We start from the raw sequence: 20,824 nt of genomic DNA, 5'->3' as shown, positions 1-20,824 counted from the left end.
GCTAAATGTTATTATAAGAGTCAAAAAGTTTTTATAAAAAATTAATTTTATAAAGTTACAGTAAACCAAAGTTAATTTATTATTGAAGAAAAAATTTATAAACAATGTAGCCTAAGTGTACAGTGTTTATATAGTCTAGTAATATCTAGTAACATCCTAGGCCTGCGCTTCACTCACCACTCACTCATGTACTCACCAGAGCAACTTCCAGTCTGCAAGCTGCATTCAGGGTGAGTGCCCTAGAGCGGTGTACCACTCTAAATCTTTTGTACTGTCTTTTTACTGTACCTTTTCTATGTTTATATATGTTAAGATATACAAATACCACTGTTACAGTTGCCTATAGTATAGTTTTGTAGCCTAAGACCAATAAGCGGTATGGCTAAGATATATTGTAGGTTTTACCATCTAGGTTTGTATGAGTACACTCCACAATGTTCACACCACAGAAAGGTGCATTTTTAAACATTCTTTTGTTTATCATCTTGTGACTATTTGTCAGTACCTGTTATGGTTTAGATATTAGCTGCTCCTCAAAAGCTCATGTGTGAGACAATTCTAGGGGATTTAGAAGTGAAATGATTGGGTTATTCCTATTAATCTGCTGATAGGGATTAACTGGGTAGTAACTATAGGCAGGTAGGGTGTGGCTAGAGGAAGTGGGTCTCTGGGAGTGTGCCTTTGGGGTATATATTTTGTCCCCAGTGAGTGGAGCTTAGTCTCTCTCTCTTTCTCTCAGCTTCCTTATTGTCATGTCCTGAGCTGTTATCCTCCTCCACACCCTTTTGGCACAGTGTTGTGCCTCACTTCAGGCCCAGAGAATGGAGTTAGCCATCTATGGACCGAGACTTCTAAACCATGAGCTCCCTAAAACTCTTAACTCCTCTAAAAACTGTTCTTGTCCTTTGGTCACAGTGGTGAAAAAGCTGACTCAAACAGTGCTGTATCTGTACAAAGATCCTTAGGGATTGAATAGTTTATTGCATTCGTGACAGTTTTCTGTTCTTTACATGTACTTTCCCCAGATCTGGGGCATGTGGGTGGGGGGAGCAAAAGTTGTTTTATATGAGTGACTTCCCAGATAAAAGGTGGTGGTGTGTTACAAAGGGGCTGCTTTACCTCTTTTGGTGGGTCTGGTAATAGGTGATATAACAAGGCAGTGAGGTGAGAAGGTGAAAATAGTGGTTGGAATCCTGTACCTGCAGACACTGGCCTGAGCCTTCTTTATTCCACAAACATTGTTCTCAACAGGGTAGATTTTCTTTTTATAGAAAAAGTGCTTGTCTCATTTTGTGATAGCTTTTCATGAAGCTGAGATGTATCTAAGTGTGTTGCTCTCAGATGAGTACACTGGGATGTCACTTGAATAAAATACCATAGATTATATTCTTGCATTTCAGCTGCACAGTTTTATTTACAAACACAAGCATTTCAAGGTATAATGAGAGGAGGCTGGTATTCATAAAGAAGACTGACCTTAAAGTTGACACCTTGTAGGAGAACATGACTGGGCCTTGAGTTGTGGTAGGGACTCTTCACCACTGTCTTTTTTTTTTTTTAATATTTATTTTTTTAGATGTAGTTGGACATGATACCTTTATTTATTTTTATGTGGTGATCAGGATTGAACCCAAGGCCTTGCAAGAGCGCTCTACTGCAGAGCCACAACCCCAGCCTCCTCAACTGTCTTAAACAGAAGCCAGCCTCCAGATCCTTACTAGGACAGTAGAGGACATTGAATTAAACAGCATCCAGTCCTTAGAATTCCAGAGATGTTTTTGTAAATTAGAAACAAAACTCAGAGTTTGGTTTACTTTTATCTTGTTTAATAATGTCCTAGGAATCCTAGACATTTCTAGAATGTCTTCTAGAAAATTATTATACAGTTTTATTGCACTTATTTTGTAAGTTCTGTTTTTTATATTGACTGTCCCAGTTGTATGCAAGGTATGTTGCAAACTGTGCTAGATATATTTTGTTCTCTTTTCTAGAAGATTGTAATCTCATATGGGGCTTGCATAACAACTATAAATAATCCCTTGTGGCTGTATTGGTTAATGTAAAATGAACCAGTGAAAAAATGACTGCTCTCTATGTTTTGAATAAAATATGATATTTGATGTCATGATGTTGAGTGAGAAGGAGCTGTAAAGAAAAGGGAAAAATCCCTGCCCCACTCTCTCTTTTAGTTAAGAAGGAAGTTCAGTTTTGATAGAGGCTTGAAGGCAAGAGGACAAATGAGCTGAGACAGGAGCAGATGGGCAGGTCAAGGTAAACTTGAGTCTAGTTTCTGCCATCACCCACACTTGGTTTCTAGAGTCCTTGGTTCTGTCACTTGTTTCCCAGGTGTATACCCCATACCCGACATACATTCTTTTTTTTTTTTTTTTAATATATTTTTTTTAGTTGTTAATGGGCCTTTATTTTATTTATTTGTATGTGGTGCTGAGAATCGAACCCAGTGCCTCACGCATGCTAGGCAAGCGCTTTACCACTGAGCCACAACCCTAGTCCCCCATACATTCTTAAACCCTCAGGCTTGTACCATTTCTATAGACTGGTACCCCCAGACACCCTCTAGATCCAAACTCTTTAGCATTCTGCTGCCCACTCTCCACATGTCAATTGTATAGTGACTTTTTAAAAACAATCAAATAATGTCACTCCATTTCAACCCTGCAGTGACTTATGATCACTTTGTGATTAAATTCTGAGTTCTGATTTAGAAAGTCCTGTACTGATATCACCTGGTATGACAGCCTCTTCTTTGGATCATAATAATATTAATAATATTGGTAATCCACATTGATAAGATTATTATTTGGATATGAACAGAGGTGGTGGCAGCTGACACTCTTAAGTCAGATGCTGTTCTGAGAACTTTGTATCTACCTACTCATTAACCCAGTAGCAGTTTTGGGACTGGCACTCATACAACCCCATTTTACAGGTGTGGAAATGGAGGCATGAACCTACAATCACAGTGGGTTTGTAGAGAGCTGGGTCCCAAGTTGTCACTGTAGCAACCAGGGGTTTTGAGGTGCCACTTTGTGGCTTTCAATTGACTGTGAGTTTGTGAGTTCTACTTTATTTCCTCATGTGCCCCTGGCATCTGCAGTAGTGCAGGAACCTGGCAGGTGTTGGGCTAGTGCTTATGGATGGCAGGTGGGGCAATCTTTGATGGGCCAACTGGCTGCAGAACCCTATCCTGGGACCCTGGGATCCCAGCATGGGCAGAGGAGCCCGAGGCAGTGCCTAGGCAGAGTGAGTGGGGCATGGCAAGGCCTTGGGCAGGTTGCTTTCACTCCTCATGCACCCATATTTCAGACAGAATAGATTGGTGCTATTGCTGTGGTAAGCAAAATTAAACGGTGTAAAGCTTATTTTAAGCTCTACAGATTAGGTAACTGTAGGTACTGAAATTCCTTCCAGGATTTGATATTCCCCAGGAAACAAAAGACCATCTCACTATTCCATATTGAAGTATTTAGGCTTAAAACCCATCATTGCTCTACTATGAGTAAAAGAAACCAACACCCTCCACACACTAACTATTGTGAAAATAGAAGTTGGTTATTTATGGAACGCCCTGTTGGAAGATCGCTAACAATTTCGCCCCCAAAAACAGCAGGAGCAGAAATAACCACCTTCTAGATAAAGCAAACGGAAAGACATTGCCAGCACTTGCTATGTCAAGTGCCATGAACAATGGCAGCCAGCGGGGAGTTATGCAGAGAGAAAAAGCCCTTCTATTTGCTTTTCAGAATTGGTGGGACTGGGGAAATATGGGAGGCAAAGGAGGAAAAGAGTAAATACAGTAATCTTGAGTTAAAAGTGATGCTAAATCTTTCTGCTTGGAACTGTGACTCAGTATCCAGGACTGAAATCTAATTGACCAACTCCAGTCTTATTAATTACACAGAAGAAGGGCATGCCCCTCTTAACACTTCACATAGGGTGCATGATGTCAACACACATTAGTTCTCTAAAGTTAGCCTGGATCATGTGACCAAGGCCTGTCTACAGGTTCCTGCACCATCACTTGATGTATTCCTATTTTCTTCTTTCTTCACTGGAGTCATTATGTCCAGTCTCATGCCAGGGCATGAAGTTAATCCACCTCCTAGGAGGATGGAAAATTTTCAAGGAATTTATGAGCATGTGTTAAAACTGCCCAGTAACTGATAAATGTCTTTGGGTAGATACTTAAATACCCTGTTTCCCCTTAAACTCCATTGCTCTCAGATTCATTCAGTGTTATTACTGTGATAGTATAGCAGCGATTTCCTAATTCTTCCTTCATTTTAAGTTGGTGCTCTTCTGTAAGAAAGAGTTTTGTACCCTTCCTTTCATTCATTTTTTAAAAATTGTAGATGGACACAATACCCTTGTTTTATTTTTATTTTTATATGGTGCTGAGGATTAAACCCAGTGCTTTACATGTGCTAGGAAAACATATGACACTTGATTTTCTGAGTCTAGCATATTTTGCTTAACATGATATAGTCCAGTTCCATCCATTTTCCTGCAAATGAATTTTTGAGGTATTCACTCTTTGAGCAGTGCTTGTAATTGTTGTTTGTTCATTTCTTCACAAGATACTAGATGATCTCTGACCATGTGACATCCTCCTTGCCTTCTCCTTGCCCCTTCTGTGGTGCAGGAGAAACTGCAGTGCTGTGTGATGAGTTTTCACGGCCAGTGACTTTCAGACTTTGACTGCAACCTGCAGTCATGGTGAGAAATGCATATGACAAGGCTCCCAGGTAACACATACAGGTGGATTCACAAAACAACTTGCTCTTTTCTCTGTGCTGTGCATCTGCAGGTGTTCACTCCACTTTGTTCAGTTCTAATCCACAGGGAGATTTTATACAAAACACTGTTCTGAGGCATACATCCTCCAACAGTTTATAATTTATAGTCTTATTGTTCTAATCCTTTTGTTGTACCGAGGATAGTGGTCTGGATTAGGACTAGGTGTAGAGGTATGGATTGGGACTAAAGTTGGGGTGAGGGTCTAGATCAGGACTAGGTGAGGCCAGTCTGTGAAACTGTGATTTGAAGGAGGGATTTACCAGGTCTGAGTTGTAAATTGTGGTTGAATTGATGGATTCCATTATAGAGTTGATGGATCTTTGGGAACAGTTGTGCCATGGCCCGAGCTAGAGACTTTGAGACCATGAAGGTGTTTGGATTCTTTTGCAGCGCTGCATTACCCTGCCTCCCTTCTTTGACCCCTGTCTGATGCTGGGCTAAAAGCACTTGCACCTTCCCTACTTTAGAGAAAGATGTTTTTGAGAAATTGTGCTACTGGGGGTTTCAAAAGCTTGAGTGGTAGTAGTTTTCCCTGGCTTTATTTCTCAGTTTGGCTTTTTGGGAGTTGAATTAGTAAAGCTGATATTAATGCTTCTGATTTTGAATAAGAAAAGAATATTGAGTTAAAGACTAAGAGATAGGGCTGGGGTTTTAAGCAGTTACTATAAAACTAAAAGCAAATTTTCAAAAGTGTGAGTTTCCCTGACTGACCTATAGCAGATAATCTCCTGACTGCTCAGGTGGCTTGATAGGACCAAAAGGCTACCCTGGTCCCTGGAATGTTGCCTATATAAGTTGAGGGCCTGTTCAGAGTGCAGCAGCCTAGCAGAGGCAATTCAGAGACAAGGGAGCTGCAGGGGACTCTTTGTTACTCAGCTAGGCTGCATGGCACAACACAGAAGGTCAAAAAAGACAGAAATTGATTCTTTGGACAAAACAAATGTTAAACAGACAAACTTCTGGTAAATCTGGTCAAGAGAAGAAAGGAATTCAAAAGAAACCAAGGTGGAATGAAAAGGGGGTAATGACTCATAACAAACAGAGAAGGAAAAAATTATGAGAACATATTCTTGGTAGAAAATGGGTTCAACTCCCTTTTAGTTCTTGAGGAAGAACTAAAATTGGTGCATTTGATTATATTAAAACAAAGAGCTCGTGTTTAGATATCTTAAAGTGTAATGACAACTTGCAAAGCAGGAAAAGGTCTTAACAAACTATTAAACCAATGAAGAATTCTTACCAAAATATATAAAGAGCACTCACAAAAAAAGGAATTACAAGTAAAACCACAAATGACATGAACGGAATTTCACAGATATAGCCAATAAGCATATGAAGGAGCATCATGAGTAAGCAGATAAAAGTGAGTTAAGACTATACTGAGGGGCTGGGGTTGTGGCTCAGTGGTAGAGTGCTTGTCTAACATTTGTGAGGCACTGGGTTTGATCCTCAGCACCACTTAAAGTAAATAAAATAAAGGTATTGTGTCCATCTACAACTAAAAAAATAAAAAAAAAAAAAAGACTATACTGAGATCCAGGCTAGTGGCACATGTTACTGCTACTGTTCAGAAGGCTGCAAAGTGGCACATGTTACCACTACCGCTACTGTTCAGAAGGCTGAAGTAGGAGAATTCCAAGTTTGAGGACAGTTTTGGCAACTTAGCAAGACCCTGTCTCAAAATAAGTAAAAACAATAAAAAGGATTGGGGATGTAGCTAAGTGGTAGAGCACCACTGGGTTCAGTCTCCATTATTGGGGGTGGGGGGTAGGAAGGAAGGCTATACGAGATACTGTTTTATATTTTATAACTGGCAAGGATTTACAAATTCTGACAGTATGAAGCAGGGCTCCTGTGGGTTTGCAGCATTACATTGCAGGTGAAGGTGAGTTGGGGCAGTCCCTTGGAAAACAGTCTGGTATTATCACTTAAAGTTGGACAGGTATACACTTTTGACCCAGCAGTTCTACTCCTACGTGTATAGCCAAGACAAATTCTTCATATTTTCAAAAAAGGAGGGAATAGCTAACGAACGCCTACGAAACTTTCGACCTGCTTCATCACTTAGCAACATGTTATGCTTCCTGCTTCATCTTTCTCTCTTCTCCCAGACATTTGTTGGTTTTGTTTTTGATAGAACAAATCCCAAACGTCATATAATTTCACTCGTAAGTACTTCAGTAAAAATAAGAACTTAAATTTGATGTAATTATCATAGCTTTAAAGTTTATAATTCCTTTAAATCATCTGATACCTAGTCTGTGTTCACTTATTCCTGATTGTCTTAAAAATGTCTTTTTGTGGGCTGGGGATGTGGCTCAAGTGGTAGCGCACTCGCCTGGCATGCGTGCGGCCCTGGTTCGATCCTCAGCACCACATACAAACAAAGATGTTGTGTCCGCCGAAAACTAAAAAAATAAACATTAAAAAATTCTCTCTCTCTTTAAAAAAAAAAATGTCTGTTTGTTCTTGTTTTCTTTTTTTTCCTCCCTCACATGAGCATCTGAGTAAGCTCTAAATACTGCAGTTGGTCACTGGGTCTCTAAGACTCTTAACTTAGATTAATTTCTCTTCTCTTATCCCATGCCACATATTTGTCAAAGCAATTTGTGACTTTGTCTAGTATAATTTATCAGAATCTGGGTTGATTGGTTGTTGTGTATTTGTGGTTTTGGTGACCATGTTTTTCTTCCCCTCATTTTTTCTACCAGTTGGTGGTTAAGCCTTTAGGTTTAAATAGATTTTAGGCCCATGTTTAGAGGCAGAATATCTCCCAGTTAGTGTTTGGCATTAGGCCATCACAGACCTTCTGAGGTTGTTCTGGGTCAGTCCATCAGCAGGTTTCCTATCAGCATTTCACCTGGCGCTTAGCTGTAGAGGAATGTTGCCAACTCATTGTTTTTATCATATATCACAAGATTGTAATTTTTCTCATTCTGTTTTACCTTCTTCATTTATTATTTAGAATTCTCATTTAGGACCTTGACTCTTGTAGAATTATGGTTCCTATCAGTTTACTAATGAATTTTTAGAAAAAATTGTACTCTTGCCAAAGCTGTCCCTTGGATTTTTGTTTTATGAACTCATGGACTTTAAATGTACTTTGTGATTCAGTCCACTCTTGACTTTTTATGGTTTTTGATGTATGGATTATATCCTGGTGGAAGCCCCTTGAAATTGGCTCATGTATCCTTCCAACACGACCCTTCAGATCTTTGAGATTTCCTTGCTTGCTGGGAGGATATGCAGCTCAGGCTTTCCCTGTGCATTCTGGCTACCTCTAGAGGAACACGGACCCCTCTTGGTGGATTACCATCATCTTTGAAGTAGGTCAGCTACTGTCCTTGGAAAACTAATCATGGTAGATGCTAAACTGGTGATATCAAGTGTAAAAAACATTACTGATGTTAAATTCTTAGAAAAAGAGGCTCAAGGGTAAGAGTGTGAATTATTGGGCACAATGTATAATATATCTCTCAAAATGTCTCAGAGGGTCAGGAGTCATCCCTTATTCATACAAATTGCCTTGTGAGTCTTCTGTCCATAGCCAGAGGCTCTCTAATAGGCAAGTACTCAATAATAAGAATAGTGTCATGAGACCCAATTTTAGCCATTTTACATGATTTATCTCATTTATTCCTCCCACCAACCTTTGAGACAGATACTGTTAGTATTTTCATTTTATAGATCAGGGGACCAAAGCATAGAGAGACCCAGTGACCCACTCAAGATAACCTGTTTTTGCACAGAAATGCCAAGCTTGACCAGGGTTTGAATCCCACAGACACACTAGGCATGTGAAATACAATATTGAGGGAAAGCCCTTGACTGCTCAGGGACTGGACTGGCTTGGAGACTTTGAATTGTAGGACATTTTGAGACCAGAGTCCATGGTCTGTGGTAGTTGCCACAGTAGCACCAGCAGTAGCAGTAGCGCCTGGTGTGTAGTTGGCTGAGGTGACATGGTGTCCACAGCTTTGGCCTCTTGAGGGTTCACATCACTGTTAATGCAGAAGCATGAACTTAGAAGTAAAGCATGTGTAGCAATGAAAGGAGCTTGTAAAGAAGGGGAGGAAGATCCCAGCAGGAGGTAGAGATACCGCCCAGCAGAGAGCTGACCTGGAAGAGTTGCAGGAGAGCTGCTTGGGAAGCTGGATGGGAAGCCTGGAGTGATGACCCAGTCTGACCCTATCCCTTTGTAAGAGAGAAAGTTGAAGGTATATAAGTATAGGCTGTGTCCTAGGCTGCATCTGTGTTGCTAGGACTGGGGTATGCATGGCAACTGGGAGGCCAGGGCCAGAGTGTAAACATCATGTGTCATGTTAGGGGATTGAGAGTAGCACACAAGGATGAATATGTGGAGTGGACACTCCAAGAAGGTGAGACCAAAAAAAAACAGGACATGGGCCAGGCAGGTGACAAGTAGGAGGCTTCAGGAGCAGGGCAGTGGGCCATAGGGTGGGCCTTCTTTATAATACTTCAGAAATGGAAGAATCCCGGAAGAAAAGTCATTATATTTTCACCAGGTGGAAAAGATTTTGTTAAATCTTTGGTTGAGACTAAGCATAGGCAGGAAGAGGTTGACAGAGCGTGGAGGAGGATTCCTTTGTAGGAGCAGAGAAAAAATTGGGGGGAGGAGGAGAAACCATGACAACTAAAACTGTATCTTTAGGGCCTTGCTGAGGTATTAGACTTTGTCTCCAGGCCTATGGGGAACCATAGAAGGTTGTTGAAGACCACATGGTCACAGTGGTAGAAGAAGAGGCCAAGAAAGGCCATGGCTGTGACTCACATGGGGCATATAGGGTCAGTGAGAAGAGAAGGAATTGTGTGTGAGAGATGGAGAGAGTGAATGGAGAGAATGATCCATTCTCTCTACTGACTGCCTTGTACCTATGGCATGCACCTGCTGCAGGCATGCACACCACACATGTATAATTTGTATGCACACAGCACACTCACATGTGCACATACCACATTTAGACATACACTGTCAGTCTGCTGGAGAGTCTGTAAAAATATTACATAGACTGGGTGGCTTATAAACAACAGACAGTTATTTCTCACAGTTTTGGTGGCTGAAAGTTCAAGATCAAGTTGCTGGCAGATGCAGTGTCTATTCAGAGCATGCTGCTCAATAGATGGTGCCTTTTTTTAAATTTTATTTTTTATTTTAATTTGTTATATATGACAGTGGAATGCATTACAATTCATATTACACATACAGAGCACATTTTTTCATCTCTCTGATTGTATACAAAGTATATTTAAACCATTCGTGTCTTTATACATGTACTTAGGGAAATGATGTCCATATCATTCCACCATCTTTTTTAAATAGATGGTGCCTTTTATGGATCTTCCTTCACATGGTGGAAGGAGGGAGGGAATCCCTTTGAGGTGTCTTAATAAGGACATAATCTCACTCATGAGAGCCCATCTCCATGACTAATCACCTCCACACCTTCTCTCCTACAGACATCACTTTGAGATTGGAGTTCAGTGTGAATTTTGAGGGGACACAAAATTTCAGAGCACATACATATTGTAGTGCTTCTCCTAAAAGTGCAGGGGCAGTGGAGTTCAGGTGGGTGGTGAGGTGTGATGTGAGTAGTCAAAGCTGGGGTGACTCAGGGCAACAAGGATAATAGGATGTTATAATTGACAAAGTGGTTGTGGTCTTTGTATCACACGCAGGGTGAGTATGAATGTTTAAAGTGTGGATAGAATTGATTACAAGACATGAAGGAACGGCTTTTTGGAGGGTAGGAGATGGGCAACAACACTGTGCTCTGGGATGGGAAGGTGTCAGGCCCAATTTTCTGCTACTGACATCTTCACTTTGACCATGACTTGGGAGAGCCAACCCCTGGTTTCTTCTATCAGATAATAAATGCCTAATGTGAGCTTGAAGGCAGCACTTATGGCCCCATTGAGTTATAAATCCATTGCCAGTTTAGGGCTCCATCTTTCTTGACAAATATCTTTAGGTGAGGGTTTGGCTTCTTTTTGCTCATCGTTTTTTGTACTTGGCACTAAATGGTACTTGGTGTTCTAAATCCAGAATTTTTTTTGTGATCCTTAGGCTTTTAAAAACAAATGGAAGGAGAGAGGACTTTTTGTTTCCATTGGTAGTACTGGGATAGGCTGACTGGGTGGGATGGTTCCCAATCCAAGCACGAGTCCTGTTCCTACATGCTGGCATGCTGTACCCACCTCTGCAGGTGACTGTCTTCTGGTTCATCCCAATGCAGAAGTGCCCTGGCTTGCTGGGAAGGACTTTCTGCCTGGAAGGGTCTGGCAGTCAGAGACAGGATCTGTGGCCATAGTGCTGGTTGTGGGGTCGGTTCTTCATTTTTCTATTAAGATGTTAAAAATCTTGTTGTCCCAGCTCATCAGTAGTGGGAGCCTCATTGAGACCTGCTCCATAATCTGCAGCCTGGCTGCTGACTCACTGTCTTACTCCCACCTTTGGTGCTTAAGCATTGGTGCATTCTCGTACCCGCCTCCCTAGGCCCACAGCTGCAGGGGTGGCCAGCGGACTCTCACTTGGAGGGGCCCAGAGCCACCTGCACTTGACAGGACGCTTATTTTTATATACTGTTGGCTGGAAATAATCAGTTTTATTTAAAGAGAATGTGGATTCAGAGTGCTAAAAAAAGCACCCAGCAACTTGCTAGGGCTGTTTTAAAAGGAGTGATTCTCTTGTCTCCTTTGGAAGGAAGCTGCAGGACCATGCAAAGGGAACTGAGGATTCGGAGGGAGGATGGGTCAGGTGGGTCATGCATTACCAGAGTTCTCTCCAGGAGTATAGAGCTTTGGGAGCAGGGCATGGGATCAGTCTGGCAGATACCCACCAGACTGAGACTGGCAACCCTTTGTCCTTAGAGGAGCAGAGCCCATGTCACTGCTGGTGGAGTGAGTGTCCTCTGTGTTGGAGCAGCTGTCCACAGCCCCTCCCTTTTACATTTTCTCCTTTCTAGAGGACCATCTTCCCCCATCCTCTGCCCTTTCTTTTGAAGGTACTAGGGATCAAACCCAGGGCCTTATATGTGACAGGAAAGTACTGTATTGCTGAGCTTCATCCTCAGCCCCTTCTCTCCACTTTTGAGGAGTCTTTATGTTTATTCTCTGATCTCTGTCAAATGCTAAGGCCATGTTGGCTTTCATTTTGTGTGTGTGTGGATATTTTATTAATGTTTTCATAATTTTGATTAATTTCACAAGGTAACATCGATGTAGGCTATCTGTGAAGGACATCTATTTCCTCCCAGTTCCCAGCTTTAGAGGGTGTTGCTGCTGCCTTTTATTCTTTTGGAGAGTCATTCATTGATGTTCATGTGTGTCCATATTAGATGGGAGCTTAATGCTTCAGTTGGAGCTCACATGGGAGGGTCCTGTGGACACTGGTAGCTAGGCAAGTCTCTCTGGCTATCCCTGCTCCTCCTCATCCTGATTCAAGGGACTCTGGGATTGATTCAGGAGGGCACTGGGTATTAGGTCCGTAGGGAACATTACTGCCTCCTGTTGACACTTTTCAGAAGAGAATTATTTTTTTCTTGTTGGTTAAAATGTCTGCATATTATAGGGAATTTGAAATAATACCTAAAGGTACAAAGAAGAAGGTCAGATTCTTTGTTAATCTACTACCAGAGCTAACAACAGAGATTTAACCTGCTTCCTTTCAGTTTTTTTTATATGTATATGCACATATATCATTTCTTCTTCTTAGAAGTTGAGGCTATACCATACATAAAAATTACAGATCTCTTTTTCCATTTTTATAGTATGTTGAAAGCTTTCTTTAAATAGTCTAACTAGTCTTTGAAAACAGTTTATTGATTGCATATATATTATCTTTCGTTTGCTGCCTTCACTCCACCCTGTTTTCTCAAATCATGGAGGCAAACATGCTCTGTGTTTCTTGGTTCCTGTGTGTCATCTCCATGCAGTACATTACTGTCCCTGTGGGCAGTTTCAGGCTGGCATCCATACTTATTGGTCCTGCTAATATTCAGTGCTGAATTTTGAGTTTCATCTCTGAAATCAATTCCATTAGCTACTGTGGTTGTTTGGGCTGCCACAACAAAGTGCCACAGAAAGGCAGCTTAAATGACATTGATTCTATCATGGTTCTGAGGCAGGAATCAGAGATTAGGGTGTTTGGCCTCAAACTTCCTGAGAAGGCTGTAGGAGAGGATCTTCCAGCGTCTTCCAGCTTCTGGCTGTGGCCAACAGTCCTTTTTGTTCCTTGGTTTGTAGCCTCATCACTTCAATCTCTGCCTCTCTTCACATAGCCTTCTTCTCTGGGTATGTTTCCCCTTTGAGAACACCAGTCATAGTGGGTTAAGGCCCACTCTAATGACCTCATTGTAACCAGATCACGTCTGTAAAGATCCTCTTTCCAAATAGATTACATTTTTAGCTCTTGAGGGTTAAGACTCTGACATATCATTTGGGAGGATACAATTCAACCTTTAACAGCCATCATTAACCAGCTCAGAGAACTTGGGCTGGATTGAAGGCCCAGCCTCATGCATGTATAGAGATAGGCACACCCAAAGTGGGCAAATATATTCTTATCTCAAAATTTTAGCCAGAAAAAGGATATCCTCTTTTACCATCCCTTCCTGACCCTTGTTTTATGTCTCCATCAGCACAGATATAAGCAAATGAAATTTTGTTTTCCCACATGATTGAAAGGACGTGTACCTGTTGTTTTTGGGTCCATGGGGCTCTCTACCAGATTTCATCTGCTGTTCTCTGAGCAGGCCCTGGAGAAGGTGACTGAGTATACTCACTTCAGGATGTTCAGTGTCTGGCTGCCTCTTCTGTTTTAAGGCTTTTGTCTGTGACTTAGATCCTCAAATGAGTAAGTGGAATTGTGAGTCTAACCTCATTTTAATTAAGTATGTATATGACTAACATTGTTAAATTTTATGACAGATATTTTCAACATCAGCTTCTTGGCTAGGCATGTTTGCATATTGTTTGTAACAGATATTCAAAGGGATTTGGTTGACTGGCTTTTTTTAGGCCATCTTAGTAAATATGTAGCTTATGTCTTACTAATGATGCAACAGCGTAATGCAGTCCTTTGGCTTTGACTTACTAGAGAAAATAGAGACTCAATGTCAGAAAAGGATTGAAGTCTGATAGTTGCAGAATTAAATTGTTTTGCCTTTTTAAAAATATAGGCCCTGCCAAGCAGTGTATAAGAAATCAAGCACCACTTGGGGCAGTGTTGCTTGCCTATAATACCAGTGATTCAGGTGGATTGCAAATTTGAGGCCCTAAGCAACTTAGTGAGGTTGTGTCTTAAAATAAAAAATAAAAATGACTGGGAATGTAACTCAATGATGAAGTGTTCCTGAGTTCAATTCCTAGTCCAAAAAAGAAAAGGAAAGAAAAACCAAGCTTCCATGAGCAAGGATTTTGTTAATGAGAGCATATTTGACTAGTTGGCAGGCCTAGTTCTGAGTACTGTGGCAGCTGGCAGGACCCGGCTGTGCTTTGATGGTGGTCATAGTTGCTTTCCTAAATGTGAGGATTCACATATGGGTTTCTTTTCTGTAGCTTTTCTCTTGTCCTGTGATTTCTTAGGAAACCATGTAGAAGGATCAGAAAGGAAATCCTCCCAAAATAGAGGGGGTTGCAGATGCAAAAGCAAGTGAGCTTGACATGAAACTTGGGTCTGTTACTTCTCAGGATGTTAGAGTGGAATATGCCAGGCTGCCTTCGGGGCCTGCTGCTCATGTCTGCCTGGCTGCATCTCTTCTTTCTTATTCTTTCTTAGGATTCAAGAGCAGTTCCAGAAAAACCCTGACAGTTACAACGGTGCTGTACGTGAGAATTACACCTGGTCGCAGGACTACACTGACCTGGAGGTCAGGGTGCCGGTGCCCAAGCACGTGGTAAAGGGGAAGCAGGTAACAGCTGGGGCAAGGGAATGGTTCAGCCAGTCTGAGGTGTCTCTGGAGGGACTCAGCATTGTTGCAGGAGGATTAGGATCAGCTTCAGAACATGAGGCACATTCCTACTCCTGCCTCAAGCCTCCTTCTACCAGTGAGGTTCTTTCAGCTGTCTGCAGGACAGCAGATCTAGTTCTCATTCTGAGCAGCATCAACCCCAAGAGGGAACTTCATATATTTGATTTCCTCAACTGACTTAATTAAGTCATAGGCATTCTCAGGGCCCCATTGAAGATGGTCAGCTTCTTACTTTTTTTTTTTTTTTTTTAAAAGAGAGAGAGAGAGAAAAATTTAATATTTATTTTTTAGTTTTCAGCGGACACAACATCTTTGTTTGTATGTGGTGTTAAGGATCAAACCCGGGCCGCACGCATGCCAGGCAAGCACGCTACCGCTTGAGCCACATCCCCAGCCCTCTTACTTTTTTTTTCTAATATTTTTAAAAAATTTTTTTAAAAATATTTCTTTTAGTTGTCAATGGACCTTTTATTTATTTATTTATTTATTTATTTATCTATTTATTTATTTATCTCTCTCTCTCTCTCTCTATTTATTTATATGCAGTGCTGGAGGTTGAACCCAAGGCCTTACACATGCCAGGCAAATACTCCACCACTGAGCCAGCCACAACACTAGCCCTTCACTTTTCAAAAGTATACTCAAACATTACTTTGGTGAATTCTACATTTCCTTTAAAGATCAAGTCTGCCTCAGTGTGCCCAGGAAAAGTCCAGTCGGCTGAACTCATGAGGACTCAGGTGCCTGCATAGTGGATGGATGTCTTGTGGGTTTCCCAAATTCACCAGTCTAGGGCCTAGCAAACTCACATTAGAGAAATGACCAGTGGGTAACACCCCTCCATGTATGGTGAACTATGTGCCATGTAGATAAAAGATTTGTGATGCGATCACTGGGCAGGAGGAGGAAGAAGGAGAGACTAAGTATGTGTATCCTAGACATTGCAGTCCTCCCAGGGCAGCAAGATGGCTGTACAGGAAGGAGGGACAGGCCCAGTGTGCCTCAGCATCCCTATCTCCTTCTTCTGATATCTGTTTATTATTGCTTGTTTCACATCGGTGACACATGAGCACTGAGGGCAGGCTTCCCTGACCCCAAGCCTCCTTTCCAAAGTTGGTTTAGGTTCCCTAAAAAGCATCCTGTCCCTGCCAGGGCCAATGCTCTGGTGTTGTTGGATGCAGCCCATCACTGGTTGGGCTTCGTGGCCCGGCCTATCATCACCAATGCTCTTGGGAAACTGGTCCCACTTATTCAGGTATAAGTGCCACACTATGATCTTTTTCTTTCCTCTTGATAAGCACTAAACTGCTTCTGTATTTTTTAATGTGGACTCTCCCTACACCCTCCTTTAAACCATGCCAGGTCATGTTTGAACCTCTTTGCAGCCCTGCCTAGTCTTGAAGCAAATTGAAGAATCTGAGGTCACAGTAACTGAATTGCAGTCCCTGTGGGCTGTGCCCTGTGGGCTCTTTCATGGGACAGAAGGTGTGTCAGGTGTAGCTGTAACATGCACATCTTGAGTTGATTTCTAAAACCTTTATCTAGTGAGCTAGAGTGAGTAGAATTTAATCTTTTAGAGGGAGAAAAATGTTTCATCAGGAAACTGTGATAGGAATATTGTTATAGGTTGTTGTAAATAGGTAGGCATCTTAAAAAAACCCAGGTAATAATGCCAAATGTGACATTACATAATTCCAATCCATAGTATAACAGACTTGATTTGTGTCAGAACTGTGTCCTTACTTCAGACTTCCTAAGAACCTGCAACCAGCAAAGTATTATTGTTTTATAGATGAGATATTGAAACTGAGAAAAGTTATTAACTTACAGACATGTGTTTCCGTCCTTGTTTAGCCTAGAATAGGGAGCATTCTGGATACAGGTTTGGGTGAATGAATAGATGAATAAAATATAGTTTGTAGGGTGTGGGATGCTATACTATAAAATTATGCTTTTATTCATCTTGAATAGATGTATAAAGAGCAGAGCTGTGGTTTGGTTTATGTGTGCCTGCTGTAAACTATACTTTTCTCTCTGGGCACACTCCTCACTTTATAAGTAATCAGTAATGTCTGATGTTGTGGTGCAGACCTGTAATCCCAGCTGCTGAAGAGACAGAAGCAGAAAGATCACAAGTTTGAGGCCAGCTTCTGCACCTTAGCAAAACAGTGGGAACATAGCTCAGTGGTAGAGTACCCCTAGGTTCAATACTTAGTACTGGAGGAAAAATAACAAACAAAAAAGAATAAATAAATAATCAACCAGCATTGCTACTTTATGGAAGAAGAGATTTTGTAGAGTGTGTAACAGGAAGTTGAGTTGCATTTATTTTTGTGGGGTACTCCCTGCTCTGACAGTGGGGTCAGACTGGCTGGCACCCCACACCCTACAAAGTGACAGATCACTAGGCTCAAGGTAGATGTAAAATCCAAGCTGGGTTTAAGCAAGAACCTCCAGCCCTCCTGCTGCATGCCTCTCCTGCATGCCTCTCCTCAGCATTCCAGTCTCTGCTTGGAATAAGCAGACGTCTTGCACCTGAGCTGTTGGATAGGGCCATGGCAGGCCCACTGTGACTTCTAATAAAGAGAAATAGCCAGTTTTGGATGAATGTAGTTCATTCTGTGACAGGACAGATAGGGCATGCTTATTTGCCATGAACAGGGCAAAAATAGGAACCACGAACCTTTATGATATCACAACTGTGAATCAGTGAACTGTGGATGGTGTAGCTTTGGCAGAAGCAGTTCTCTGCATAACTCTTCCTTTCTCACCGCCCCCCACTCACCACCCATTATAGTATACCTTTTACCAGTACCTCATGACCCCTAGAATTAGAGTTCAGTATAACTTTAGGTTGCAGATCAGATCAGATCAGTAGGGATTATCTGCACAGAATTCCAGCTTCAAATGACTCCACCATGTCTGGTTTGAATAAATCAGGAACAGGTGCTGGCTGTCCTGAAGAATTTTCTTGGGGAGGAAAAGATTAATATAAAGAGAGTCATGAGGTCAGAGGGAAAGGGAGAGAAAAGGGAAATTGCGTGGAAATGGAAGGAGACCCTCATTGTTATACAAAATTACATATAAGAGGTTGTGAGGGGAATGGGAAAAAAATAAGGAGAGAAATGAATTACAGTAGATGGGGTAGAGAGAGAAGATGGGAGGGGAGGAGAGGGGGGATAGTAGAGGATAGGAAAGGTAGTAGAATACAACAGTTACTAATATGGCATTATGTAAAAATGTGGATGTGTAACCGATGTGATTCTGCAATCTTTGTAATGTTTTGAATAACCAATAAAATAAATAAATAAAAAGAATTTTCTTGGGGTGTTAGTGGGTTTGGTGTTATTTCCATTTCATTGTCTGATAAGGTTTCCAAGTTCACTTTGGGGAAAAAAAATATATATATATTTTGGGGGGGGGGCTTTAATCTGACTTTTGGGGCTTTCTCTGAAAGGGTAGAAAATAGGTCTGTCCTTAAACTAGATTTTTTTTTTTTTTCTGGACTCAATAGACCCAGGTTAGCTGACTACTCTTGCCATTCCTTCCCCAGAAACCGTGCTAGCCCGCGAACTGGAGGTTGGAGCTATGACTCCTACTCTGTGAGCACCAAGTTATAAGGGTCTTGCCCTGTATATATTGCAAAATGACAAACTGTCCTGCCTCAGATTTAGATTTATTTTCTCTGAAATGCTTTTGTTATGACCTCTAGATTAATTGGTCCTGTTTTTTTTTTTTTTTTAAAGTAAATGGGTTTATAATCTTTTTTTAAAAAAATTTTAAACCACAATTTCAGGGTGGTTTGTTTATTTGTTTGTTTATTTATTTACTTATTTATGTTTTTGGTACTGGGAATTGAACCCAGGGGTGCTTAACCACTGAGCCATATTCCCAGCCCTTTTTTATATTTTATTTAAAGATAGGGTCTTGCTAAATTGCTTATAGCCTTACTAAGTTGCTGAGGCTGACTCTGAAACTGTGATCCTCCTACCTCAGTCTTCCAAGCCCATGGGATTACAGGCATGCACCAGCGCTCCTGGCACAGCCCTGCGTTTAACAATTATAACCCTAGATCTGGCTCATTCTGCAGTGGATGTTTTCTGAGCACATGACCTATTTGGTGATTACCAAGACAGACCCCAGACTGCAGTACAAAGTATATATACCTTTTATTGCATGGGTAGTAAGTGTCAGCACATAATGAGCAAGGCAGTTCCAGGTAGCAGCATGATACAGAACATAAAATGGGTAGTTTGTATGTGTATCCAGAACTAATGGAGTGCCCATCTCTGTGATCTTCCTATCCTACTTTCTGGCCCACTGCACACTTACTGAAGATGGTGAGCAGTATGTGCAGGTCTCAGCTGTCAGAAGCCAGCGCTTCCTCCTATGGCTCCCTCCTATACATAGAAGTCTCTGAGCATTTCCTTATCACACTGGATGGAAAGGTGGAAGGAAGGGGCTTTTTGCATCAGCCACTGACTTATTTAGTATTAGGGTATTTGTGAAACTCACTGATGTAATTTGCAATTGTAACCTACTTGTGAAAACCTTCATGGCCTACATAGTGGAAATTTTTCTTTTATCAATAACATTTTTTCCATGTCATTTTTATAATACTGTAAACATCTCTTTAAAATTTTGGCTTCTCATTTAGTGATCTGAGAGTTTTAGTCATGCTTAATTTAAAACTTTGGAGTAAGTTCATTTCATTGGGTTTCACTAGTCTAAGGGCTTTTCCTTAGAGTTGCACTTTCTTTTTGGACTGGCTCCTTTCCAGTTGCTCCCTAACCGTACCTGTCATAGCTGCCTGTCAGCAGTGTTTATTTTTGGTTTTTGTCTTTAGCACCTATCAGATATAATCATGATGGTAGCCACGATTGTAGCACCTCGACAGATTGAGTCAGAATTGGTTCTGTTGGTGATGGAAAGGCCTTATGTAGGCAGCTCTGTTTGTGTTGGGTCTGGGCAGGGTGTGAGACTCAGGGTGTTACTGGATGGAGCATTGCAGCAGAGTCCAGGTCCTCTATCCTCCAGCTGTAGTTTGATGCCTTGCAGACATCAGCAGAGCTTTTCCTTTCTAAAGTTTTTTCACATTGATCTCTTTTCTGCAGAAATTGGCAAGGACACATTTGCTTCTCAAGGGTCATGGGAAACAAATGAGAGTATGTGCACAAGGCATTAGTATTGGGGTATTTGTGAAACTCACCAATGCAACTTACAAGTGTTTTCAGAGGAAAAATAGAAGATTTCTTATTTTACATATAGCATTTTAAAAAATCACTTCACTGGCAAATTGAAAGAACAGTTTCCCAGTATGAAGCTTTTTTTTTTTTTTGGTCCTGGGGGTTGAACCCAGGGCCTTGTGCATGCGAGGCAAGCACTCTACCAACTGAGCTATACCCCCAGCCTCAGTATGAAGCTTTTAATCTCCTGCCTCAGTAGAATGTGGTTTAGTCATTTCTTCACCATGTTCTTTGCATAATCCACTTTCTGATGTTCAGGAAAAGCTGCTGACTTCTTTCCCTCCCTTTCCTCATGTACCCTCAGAATAGGGACAAGGAACTCTGAGTTGATGACAGATATTCATGTGATTGCTTATCTGACCAGGGTGGTTATAAACCTGGCATTTAATTGAATCATAAAATTTAAATGCTTTTGAAAATTGAACTGTGGAGATTTTTATTTAACCTCTCATTTTGCAGTTGAGAAAATTCTCCTGGTGAAATGGCAATAGAATGGAGACCAGAACTCAAGCTCCCACCCCACCCTGTTTTATTGACTGTTTTGCATGGAAAATGCTGAGAAATTGTTGTAAACAAAATCATTATTGAATGATAAGGAAATCTGTTTCTTCCTGAAATGTCCTCATTCTCAAAGATACGGGTGGGTGCTCATCACCCTATTGTATGCCCATACCACCTCTGTCTTCATCCCAAGAACCTTCCAGAGCCCCTGGACATGGTTTATATGTCTTTTACCAATCCTCAGGTTTAGACCTGTGGTAGCATTTCCTG

General features: G+C 41.3%; 1 protein-coding gene across 1 annotated transcript in view; it reads left to right on the top strand.

Annotated features, from left to right (window-relative positions):
- Nudcd3 (NudC domain containing 3) overlaps positions 1-20,824 on the top strand; it is a 109,286-nt gene that overhangs the window by 56,192 nt on the left and 32,270 nt on the right. The window contains exon 3 of the mRNA XM_076836600.2: positions 14,615-14,747. Coding sequence (XP_076692715.1) covers positions 14,615-14,747 — 133 coding nt within the window. The remainder of the gene's footprint in view (positions 1-14,614; positions 14,748-20,824) is intronic.

Source organism: Callospermophilus lateralis, chromosome 1 (genome assembly GCF_048772815.1).
Source record: "Callospermophilus lateralis isolate mCalLat2 chromosome 1, mCalLat2.hap1, whole genome shotgun sequence".
NCBI classification, from domain to species: domain Eukaryota; kingdom Metazoa; phylum Chordata; class Mammalia; order Rodentia; family Sciuridae; genus Callospermophilus; species Callospermophilus lateralis.
Note: the sequence above shows the minus strand (reverse complement) of the source record. Positions and strands in the feature narration are given on the sequence as shown.